This window comes from Balaenoptera ricei, chromosome 2, assembly GCF_028023285.1.
Source record: "Balaenoptera ricei isolate mBalRic1 chromosome 2, mBalRic1.hap2, whole genome shotgun sequence".
NCBI classification, from domain to species: Eukaryota; Metazoa; Chordata; class Mammalia; order Artiodactyla; family Balaenopteridae; genus Balaenoptera; species Balaenoptera ricei.
Window position 1 is genome coordinate 34,912,003 of NC_082640.1, and position 11,442 is coordinate 34,923,444.

The 11,442-nt window shown below is 40.2% G+C and overlaps 1 protein-coding gene across 1 annotated transcript; it reads left to right on the plus strand.

Annotated features, from left to right (window-relative positions):
• Positions 1 to 9,852: 9,852 nt before the first annotated feature.
• LOC132360061 (NADH dehydrogenase [ubiquinone] 1 beta subcomplex subunit 1-like) lies at positions 9,853 to 10,101 on the plus strand. The gene has a single exon (XM_059915179.1). It carries the CDS (start codon positions 9,880 to 9,882, stop codon positions 10,099 to 10,101), a length of 222 nt encoding a protein of 73 aa, XP_059771162.1. The 5' UTR covers positions 9,853 to 9,879.
• Positions 10,102 to 11,442: the final 1,341 nt, after the last annotated feature.

Genomic DNA, 11,442 nt, shown 5'->3' on the forward strand with positions numbered 1-11,442 from the left:
CCCCTTGATCTCAGACTTCTAGCCTCCAGAATGGTGAGAAAATAAATGTCTGTTGTTTAAGCCGCCCAGCCTGTGGTGCTTTGTTGTGAAAGCCTCAGGGAACCAATACAGTGGCCTAGACCAAGTTGGCGGTAATAGAAATGGGGGGAAAAATTCACATGCCTTTTGGGTACAGAATCACAGATGTACTGATGAATTATCCAATGTAATCATACGATGAAGTAAGAGGTATAAAGATCAGAAAAGAAGACACAAACAGTCACTAGTTGCTGGTGACACAATTGTTGCCATAGAGTCTAGCCAACAGCTGTGACTAAGCTGGACATGAGATCACCATTAGTATGACCACTGATGTTTGGACTTTCTATAGCCATTTCACTTAATGTTTTTTATTTACCAATTGAAAGACCCAGGACCAGCAAGAGACCTGCTTTTAAAGAACTAAGGGCGGTCACGAGGATTTGGAAAGTCTTCAAAAAGTGAACAAGGGAAGTGGTAGAAATTCAGAGAGTCTCAAAAAAAAAAAAGTCATAACAAGGATAACTATCCAACAAAAAGAGCTTCTTTGTAATGAGCTTCCTGCCCTGAAAAGACTTAATCACAGGCTGAGAGACGAAAGTGATGCCATTTTTTAAAGGGAGAAGGACTCTGCCCTGAAAGGGAATTGAGACTGGATGACATCTCAGGCCCCTTCCAGTTATGATTCAGTGATTCCAAGAAGTGCAGTGATTTGTTATTGTTACTTGGTGGTGGCTTATGTAATACCTTGTGGATTTTAAATGCTGATACAGGAAAACATCTCCTGGGCCTGGCTATCCGCTAAGGAGATAGCGTATTAGTGAATGCAGTGTAAATACAACTTACTGAAGACACTCGCTAATGACTGAGGCTACCAAATCCAGTTTCTTGCTATGGTCATTCTCGTGTATTTGGTTGTACGCCAAACACACGGTCATCTCACCTTATTCTAGGCCAACCAATAGAGAAGTGAAATGTCCTTTGAATCACTATTAACATGTATCCAACGTTCACTGTTTTTTCAGCTATATTTCCCACATATGTTTCCATTTTCTATTTAGACTCATATTACTCTATGGCCGTTTTGTTCCCAGGTTTGATTACAGAACAAAGCAGTCCCAAAGAGTATGTGAAATTGCTCTGCACCTCGCATGCTGTAAAAGTTGGGTACGGGCTGTGGTTCATGAGTTACTCAACATTCATAAAACCCTTCCAGACTTGTCTTGCAGTATTTCTTGCCAGGAAATTGCTCGATCGCCAGATACCTGATGTTTGTGATTAGCAAAAATAAGCTTTCTTAGAGTTGGGATGTGTGTGTGTGTGTGTGTGTGTGTTTTCAGTTGGGGTTGCTTTTTTCTTTCAGTTTTAAGATATTTACAAAACATTCTTCACGTTGCAAATGTAAAAATGCAAACTAAAGTTTCCCTCCTGACATTCTGTACAAGCTTGTAAAAAAAGTGTTGCAGCCACACAAACTCCAGCCTGCAACTCCATTCTGCAATTATGGTTTGCAATAACTCTGGAAGTCATATGCCAAGAAAGGATTATGAGCTGATCTTCAATGCTCTGACACTTCAGCAGGGAAAAGCAGTTGCCCAAGTGCCAATCTGCAGAATCCCAACCCAGCTCAAGCCAGACCATGAGCACTTTGAAAGGGAAACAGATTTCAGTGACCATATGTGCAATTATTATTCATCCCCGTGATGACTGATTAAAGAAGTGGGTTGGCCTGTCTGGAATACCATGTGCTGAAGCCAGGACAGGCTGATTTCACTCAACCCCCATGCAGGTCCCACCTGCCCCAGAATCCAGATCCAGAACTACCCCCAAGAAGGTGGGGGTGGGGTGGACTCTCTTAGGAGACCTTAGGCCAGGATCACCAGGTAAAGATTGCATCACCCAAACATGTGTCACCCAAATGGAGACACATGGCCGCTTCCTTAGACAATGTGGTCTTAGTTCACTTCTTCATTGCCCTTCCACCTGAAACCCCTGGCTTTCAACTGAGATTAATCCTGCCTTTATCTCCTAGTTCTTCTTTTTTTTAAGGCAAGAACCAGATGGAAAAGTCTCATTAGTATCATACCAGGTATTTATAACAGCAACACAAACCAATGAACCAAATTAAGGGAGTTTTGGTTCCTCCTGCTTACCAAATCTGTCTGAAAGTCAGGTCTCCCCTGCTTTTGTCTTCATCTGATCTTGGGTTAAAAGATAAATAAGGCACCACGACTCCTCAGTTATCTTAGATCTTCATCCCTGATGACCTTACCACATCTCCAAATTGTCCTGGACCTCCACAAGCATCCTCAGTCAGGTCATATAACCCGTATAATTGCTAAAACATCTCTGAGTCTGGTCCTGTCCATTCCCGTTTCAGAGTGGACACTTCACAAAGCAAATCCTGGGCAAGAACTTGCTGCAGTAATAATCCCAGCTGTGTAGTCACATGCAAATGATATGCTATCCAAATTGAAAAACTTCAGAATCCCTGATTTGAAGAAGAAAAAATAAAACCAAGACACACTAATCAGGTAATTCATTCTCTAACAACTTTCCACACCATGTAGTTTTTTCTAATTCTAGAAGCGTAGATACCTGTAGCACAGTTGCCATAAACATTTTCTCTCCTGCATTATCTATTTATTTCCCACTGACAGATACGACTTACCCCCTCATTTGTTCATGCCTTAACTCAAGTCGGCAAACATTTACTGAGCCCGTACTACATCCCAAGCACTGTTCTAAGGAAATGCAGACACTAAGATAAAAAGGAGGCTGGAGTTGCCTTGAGGCGCTGTCTGTCTTCAAGGAAGCTCCCAAATTAGTTAATCAGCAATTGGAATCATTTTCAATCAAATTCAATTATCTTAGTGCCTCATCTGAATACGAAGAAGTATAAATTCCCATGGAGGGAAATTGTAAAAGATGCTCTTAAGGGCAGCTGTGGCAGATTGCTGTAGGGAAGCCTACAATTTAACGCAGGTTGGTTCTAAAGCAAAGAATAAAGATTCCAAATAATGTCACTCTCCTCAGAGATCTAATGTCCCTTAATGAAGGTGTGGATCTCAGATATCCTAAAACTTTACAAAAATTCTTCTAAGGAACAATGCTACTAAGACAGCAACCCAGGGAGCGCCAGTACCACCAGGGATGGCATCACCTGATAGCTGTCATTTTCCAGATATGGAAAAACTAAGAGAGTAAAGAACGACAACCAAAAAAAAAAAAAAAAAAAAAAGAACGACAACCAAAAACACATGCATTTTTGTTTAATATAATTCCTTCTTTTAACATAGAAATAAAGTACTTGCACGTTACTCTATGCTTATAAAATTGAGAAAGATACTTCTGTTCAACGACAAAGATGCTATGAATATTCCAGCCACTAAGATTCATTGCTACCTGACTCTGATGTCTTTACCTGACACATTTCTTTCTGCCCTTTGCACAGCCCTCCACTCCCTTCACTGCCCCCTCGACCCCCGACCCCCCCCCCCCGCGGGGTCTTTATCTGTTTAGCACAGTAATTGGCAAAACATGATCCCAGCCCACCACTTGGTTTTGCACAGCCTGTGAGCCAAGAAGACTTTTTACACTTTTAATCACTGGGGGTATGGGATTGTGTGAAATTTCAATGGGCGTGCCATAGACGAAAATCAACAAATGAGGGTAGCTGTGTTCTAATAAACTTTCTTTATTGGCTGCTTTTGCACCGCAGTGGCTGAGGTGAGTGGTTGGTGATAGGGGCCTCATGGCTCTCAAAGCCCAACCTGTGGACGTCTAGCTCTTGACAGAAAAAGCTGGGCGACTCATGATGTAATCTCACCCTATTCTTTTCCTTGTACTTGGTCTCACATGTTGGCTCTGTTTGTGTCTCTAGCAGGTCTGTTTCACTTCTCTGGCCACAAAAGGGGCGCATTCAGCACTTCTTCTGCCACCTTGAGCATTGAGCTTGCACACCCAGCTACATTCTCCCAAAGGTTAAGCCGCCAGTTGGCTGAGCCTTGACATTGCTGGCCCAGCCCTTCCTGCTTGCTCCACCTACCCAACCTGTAGGCTTTTTCTTGTCTTGGTGACTCGCACAGAGGCCATGCTCTGTCATTTTATCTCTTGCACAATCTTTCTCCTTTCTAGAGCTCTGCTGTGTAGTCTTTCTACAACCTTGTCTGCCAAAAGCTTAGTGGGCTTGACCCCAGTGGTCCTGGGCTCCCATGTCTCTTTCCTCATCTTCCAAGGCTCACCCAAATGAAGACACATGTCCATTTCCAATGTGACCTTAACTCACTTCCTCCTTGGCCTTCCACCTGAAACTCTTGGCTTCAGTCAAAATTTCTGTGGGCTCCAAACATCTTTTACTTTCTCTAAATATTTTAACACAACGAATCAAAACAAAACTGCTTTTAGTGGGTGCAGGTTTCTTTTCCTATGGTAAACTATTTGGAAGTGTTTGTCACAGTAGTTCTGTTAAAGCCACATGGTTAAGACACAGCTATGACTAATGTTGTCAACATTCCTCCTGTCCCTCAAAGTTGTTTTCCTCAACAATTTTTAATTTTCCATGGAAATGGATGAGCTGGGAGGGTGCAGAGGACCATGAATCAGAGCTATCTGCTGATAATGCTTTCTGCAATTCCTTACCCAACTCCAGGACTGAGCAGTTTGACTTCATGGACTACTTCCTTTCCTCTTTGTCCCTACAAACTCTGTTTAAATAGAGGAAGTAACAATTGAGGAAGGACCCAAGAGCAATTATAGAAGTAGGAAGAATAGGAGTGAGAGACCCTGATCATCTCCCAGGAAATAAGCTGTGTTTTTGGTATTTGAGGTGGGGGGATTAGAAGAAAAGGTGTACTATGTTCACAAGAAGGTTGGCTGAGCTGCAATGCTCTTTATTACTTTTGCAATTTAAAAAACAAGAAACAATTTGTTATTTTAACCTTCTTCCACATGAGTATGAGCAGAAATGTGGCCCTAAATTATCAAGACCTAATCTGCTCATTAGATGGTCATTAATTCTAGTCCCAATTATATCAATAAAAGATTAACTTGTTTGGATCTCAGTGTGTTAGAACCAATACTCCTCAATGAGAGCAGGATACTCCCCCCTCACAAGGGAGCAATAGGAAACTGAAACCTCAGCAAAGTCAGGGGTGCAGCGTGGACAACCAGACTCCGGGAACTTCTCATCTGGACATGTTCTACATGCAAATTCTACTGGAATCGTGCTCTATTGAATGGTTTGCTGTATTGGCAATCCTGAGAACACCAAGGATACCATCAGTAATTCCTAGCCATTCTTGAACCTGTGGGATCCTCTTCTGGGACATGGAAGCCATTGGATCATGAGAAGTGATGCTCTAATGTCCTGGGAACCCCCGGACCCTTCAGACACATGCATCTGTGCAATCAGTATAACTTTCATACAAAAATCTACAACTGGGGACCTGGGAAGCCACCTAGATCTTGTCTTTCCTATGGGTTATATAAACCTATATCGTTTCCTTTTCCAAATGACCACACATACACTGATGGGGATCACTAGCTCTAAAAGCAACAATAAGTTCCATATAAGGAAAATTCAAATGTCAGAGCTTTCTCTCTACATTCTTCAAATGAATCCAACTCTTCCATGCCAAAGAGTTAAAATAGAGAGATGATCATTAAAATTTAAGAGAGAGAAATTTTAGAAAGTCTATGTAATGCCAATCTAGATTATGTACAACTGTAAATAATCTCTAGCAGCTTAAGCAAATAAGGGGTTATTTTTCTCACATAATAAGTAGTCCTATATAGGCAGTCAGTGTACCAGGAACCATCTCTCTGTCCACTCCACCATCTTTAGCATGTGTGTTGCCTCATGGTCAAAAGAGGGCTGCTCCAACTCCAGCCTCAATACTGTGTTCCAGGCAGAAAAATAAAATGCAGCAGAGGGAAGGGAAACAGAAACAAAATGAAAAGAAAAAGAAGAAAACTAAAACACTTATCATACATAAATCCTTAGCTGACTTCTGTTCTTATCTCATTGTCCATAATTCTATCCCATAGCCATCCCTAGCTTCAATGCAAATTGGAAAAATGAGTATTTTATCTGGATGTATCCCAGAGTTGCCATTCTGCTAGTGAGGAAGAAAGGGAGAGTGGAAATTTGGTGGACAACTAGAGGTGCCTGCCACATATATATAATTTCCAATGGAGAGGTCACAGACAACATGTTTATCTGTAGCTATCTATAGCTTTAGGCAGGAATTCTGATCACAGTGTTTCCATGTGATCTCAAATATCTAGCTATATTAAAACCATCTGAAATATGTTCACATTCAACAGATGTTTGGCATGTTGGAACCCCAGTCTCCATGTGCTGATTTTAACCTAGCCATCCTTAAAACAATTGTTCTCCGGGTTATGGAATTAAAATGAAGTACAGAGTTCTCCCTATATTGGCCAGTGATCATGTCAAAACATGGAAAGAATGTATGGAATGATCCGTAAAAATAAAGCAAATAATTTTGTTTTATGTGTGATATAGTAAGAAATGTTCTGAACAAAAAGCCAAAGCTGAAATTTTTGCAAGTGAAAGATGAATTCATTAATTATTTTTGAAACCCTAGGGTTAGTCATGCTTGCCCAGCTCTACACATCTTGGGATTCTAAACTGCCAGATCTCAAGGGAGGACGTTTCAGATTCATATAGAAGCTGACTGAAAATCCAACCTTTTCCAAGGATGAGGTTTGGCTGACTGGATTTGCTGTGCCTTTACAAAATTATTTTATTTTTTTACGTCCGGATTTAGTTGAGACTCTGGAATTCTGATTGCATCTGAAGTTCATGCAGCTGGCATTAATTTCCAGCTACTAATTTAAATAACACCACTACCTTCTACTTTTCCCTCTATGAGAACAGAAGTGAATACATTTAGATGAAATGAAATTTTTTTATGAGTCTGGGAGAATACCTACCGTGAACCAGATCCTGTGCTAAACTCTTTGCATATTTGCAAAGTAAAATGATACCTTAGTGTGTGAGTCCTTTGGGAAGAGAACTGTTTTAATGACAAGGTCAGCCATGCTTAAAAAGTCTAAATCAACCTGAGAAGTTGAGTTGTACTACAACGCACCTGAACAGAAGTTCTGTATTATTTTTGTGATTAAAAGAGGTCAATGTCGTCCAAAAAGCTTTGTGGTGAGCTCAGTTCAGCTATTTCTCTTCAGGCCTTTCTGTTTTTTCCCTCTTGCTGAATTTTATGAAGTTTCTTCTCCAATTTCTTCTAACTGATCCAAACTGGAAAGATATTATATGTTGTTTTCTTGACAAATTACAGTTCCATGTATGAGTGTGTTGGGGTGGATACCAATTTAATTTGATATTTCTAGATGCTTTTATCCACAATTGTGGGATAAAGGCTTTGTCCCCATTTTAAATGCTCAACCCTAAAGGCACATAGGTCAGAAAGTTTGACCAGCAAGTTCTATAAAACATTCTAGCTACAGAAAATTTCTATGTAATGTAAGGTATTTCAGAGCACAGAAAAGAATGGAAAACTCCCCCAATTGATTTTACTGACCTAGCAAAACCCTTATAAAAAAAACCAGGCAAGGATAACTAAAAAAGGAAGACTGTAAATCACTTCCCTTACAATTATAAATAGTCTAAACAAAATGTTACCACCTCAAATGCAGTAGCAAATTAAAAGACTATGGCAACCAAAATGCAGTCCCCAGAATACAAGAAAGATTCAGAATTAGGAAATCTAGTAAATATAATTTAAATATAAATGTATACATGAGAATTATATAAGACCAATTCTCTTTGGAGCAGAAGAGGAGAGGAAAGGAAAGTTCATCATCCGGTTGGGAAACTTGAGAAGGAGAGGCCGAGGATGAAGAAGCCAAGTTGATGATTTCATTTTTCACCCATGTTGGCAAAATTTTAAAAGGTTGATAATATCCAGTGTAGTCAAGCAGGTGGGGCAACAGGTATCTTCACACTCTAATAAGTGAGTGTATGTTGGTACAATCTTCACAAAGGTCAATTTAGCAGCTATCTATCAAAATGTAAAATATATGTACCCTATTGACTCCACAATTCAACAAAGTAATCCATCCTAAGGAAATATTTGCATATGTGTATAAAGATTAATAAAGATTCTTATTTCTGTATTGAGAAAAATAGGGAAAACTCTAAATGTTCATCAATAAAGAAATTGTGATATAAATATTGATGCATTCTTAAAATAGAATAATCCACAGATGTTAAATAGAATGAGGTAGGCTTTTACAAACTGGCAATGGGACATCTGAGACATTTCGTTGAGTGATTAAGAATTTGCAGAGCAATAAATATAAATAATGGTCCCAATTCTATATATAAAACCTCTTCTCGAGTGTGTGTACTTGTACGTGCACACATAGCAGTGGGATCCATGGGGAGTACAGGGTATAAATGGGAACTTTCACATTTTATATCTGTATTGATTGAATTGTATTGCTCTAAGTATGTGTTACTGTTGCATTGGAAAATAAAACAATACAAATGAAAGTAACAAGAATTTCAGGTCGATGAGAAGGAACTGTTCTTGGAAACTCTGCCCATTAGTCTTCACCTCAATCTGGACAGGCTAAGAGAAGGGGTTGTTGGAAGTAAATGATTCAGTGTTACTTGGGGAAAGAGACTCTTTGCCTCAGGAAAACCAATCAGCTTCAGTATCTTTCATTTTCTGTAGGCAACAAAAAACAATATAACTCCTAAACAGATACCCCAGTAGAAAAAGTTAGTGTATAGGGAAAGCCCCCTACTCGAGAAATAGCACAAGGTAGGAGGTTCCCAGAGACCTAATCTTGGAATAGACTGCGAGGCTGTTCTTTGGAGATATAAGCTTTCCTCCACCTACCCCAGTCCACTGGAAAATGGGACCTCAACATGAACTGGGGGGCGGGGGGGGGGCTCTCCTGAGTTCTTGGTGGCCAAGTTCAGGTGTGTCTTTGAGTGTACCTTGCGACCTTAACAATACCTGTAAAACCAGATCAAAACATGTGGGTGTCCCAGGGAAACTAATCATTGTCACCCTTCAGAAATAATGTTCTTTAAATATTTGTTTTACATCCATTTATTTACAGTCTGAGCACTGCAGGAGAAAGGGAGAGAAGTCTGTGGATGGTGGGCAACAAGCAAGGTCTTCTCCACTGTTCTGAGTAATTTAGTTCTGACTTTGAAATTGCACAGATCACTCAGCAAAACAAAGCCCCTTCAGTAACTAGGCCTACCCTTCTTATAAGACAATAAACAAACTTGCTTCTGAAGATTCTAACCCCAAACCTAAGTGGCTCATGACATTAGTTCTTCCAACCATATTTGTTACTCCCCTTGAATGAACTCTGGCAAATACAGTTTTCTCCATCTTTGTCACATTTTCCATGGTTGCATTAGTTTTCCATTGCTGCATCACAAATGACCACACACTCAGAAGCTTAAACAGCGTGCATTTACTATCTCACAGTTTTCCGTAGGCTAGAATCCAGGCACAGCTTAATGGGATTCTCTACTTCATGGTCTCTCCAGGTAGAAAGCCAGGTGTCAGCCAGGACTGGGATCTCACCAGAGGCTCAACTGGGGTAAGATCCACTTCAAGGTAAGATCCACTTCCCCAGTTTGTTGCAATATTCATCGCACGGCTGTAGGACTGAGCTCCCTGCCTTCTTGCTAGCTGCTGGCCATCGGTCTCTCTCAGGTCCTAGAGGCTGCTCCCAGTTCCCTGTCACGTGGTACCTCTAGTAAGTAATAAGCTTACTTATTCAAAAATGGCAATGGAGGCCACTGCCCTTGGTCACGGGGTTGTTGCTGCGTCCGAAGCTGCAACACTCATGATGAACTTACTTCCGATTGTGGGTGACCACTGGGTACATATTCTTGTCCCTATTGGATTTGTCTTTGAATGTTCTCTAGACAGAAAGAATGATGAAAAGCTAACTGCCTTCTGGAACAAGAATCTGTCACATAAAAGAGAACTGAGACCCAATGAAGAAATCACCTGGAAGTTAAAGCTGTGGCTGAATTACAGAATGTTCACATTTTTTAAATCATAAGAGAAATAAAAACACATTCATTTTTTAAAAAAAATAGCAATGGAGAATCACTATTGAATATATTTATACATACACACACACACGCACTGTAGCATGATGGTAGGTGTAACATCTTGTCACTTTTACCGTAGTCTATTATTTTATATTAGTTTGAAGCAAGTCACAGGTTTCACCCACATTCAAGGGGAGATGATTATAGACTTGAACATAAGCTCTTCAATAACTAGAGCCACCCTAGGGTCTATCTGCCACAGTGGTGTGGTTTTGGTACCACTGATGGATCAGTGCCCTAGGAACCGATTGACTGGTCTACTCCTACATCTAGTTCTGGAGGGATGATGAAAGTCAGGACTAAATTATTCCCTCTCCCTAAGTTCATGACAACTTCTTCTTTCATTCCTTAGTAGATTAATGTGTTCACTTAAAAATGAGAATGGATTTTCAAGTTTTACACAATTTAAATGTTTTAGTAAAGACAAGTATTTGAGCTTTATTTCTTGACCTTTGCTTCTGAGCAATTGCTGTTAATATTTACCCATAAGTCAACTCGGCTCTGCTTTTTCCAGTTTCCATTGAAGGGTGAAACTCATTCATCTCAGTGCATTTGATACTATTGTAAATGAAATCTCTGGAAATGCAGCGTGATGTGGTAAGCCATCCATTAGGCCTCAATTTTACTTACAATCACAGGCTGCAAAGTATCATGCTTCAATTTAAAGAAATAATGGCTAAAAAAACCAACCCCGATAGTGATCCCTAGAGAAATGAATGAGTGTGTACCCATGATACTGGCACCTTCTCAAGAGAAGACAGTTTTTAAATGAAGAGGCAGGATGACTAATGTTTCCATGGGTAAAAGATCATTTCTTTCCATAGAAAGAAAAAGCCACTTGGCTCTCAACAAAGATCAGGAGATTGAAATTGAAGAAAACAAAGTGAATAAACATGGAAAGGATATCTGGAGTCATAAAGGATAAATTTGTTCCCCAAATCACAAATACCCTCAAAAACAGAAACAGGACACCACCTTAAGGGAAAAATTTTATTTATCCAAAGGAGACAAAGGCTCAGTAGGGGAAGCTAACAGGGGACTTATTAGCATAGCATAGCAGAGACCTCATTGCAGTGCCCTTTTTTTATGTCTTTGGAGTGGTAGCCTAAAATGGGTGGTGGCATTGCTCCCTTCTCTCACTGTGGCATTGTTCTCCCCTTTATTTTATACACCATACCCTCCCCTTGGATTCCAGGAGGGAAAGCCATGGCAATAGCTCTATTTGCCCACATCCATCTACTTCCTAAGGTCATTCATGGCATTGACCTTGCCTTTATTGGTTGCCAAAT

Excerpts from the sequence above, each read along its gene's own strand:
- LOC132360061 (XM_059915179.1), top strand. The coding sequence starts at position 9,880 with ATGATGAACTTACTTCCGATTGTGGGTGACCACTGGGTACATATTCTT.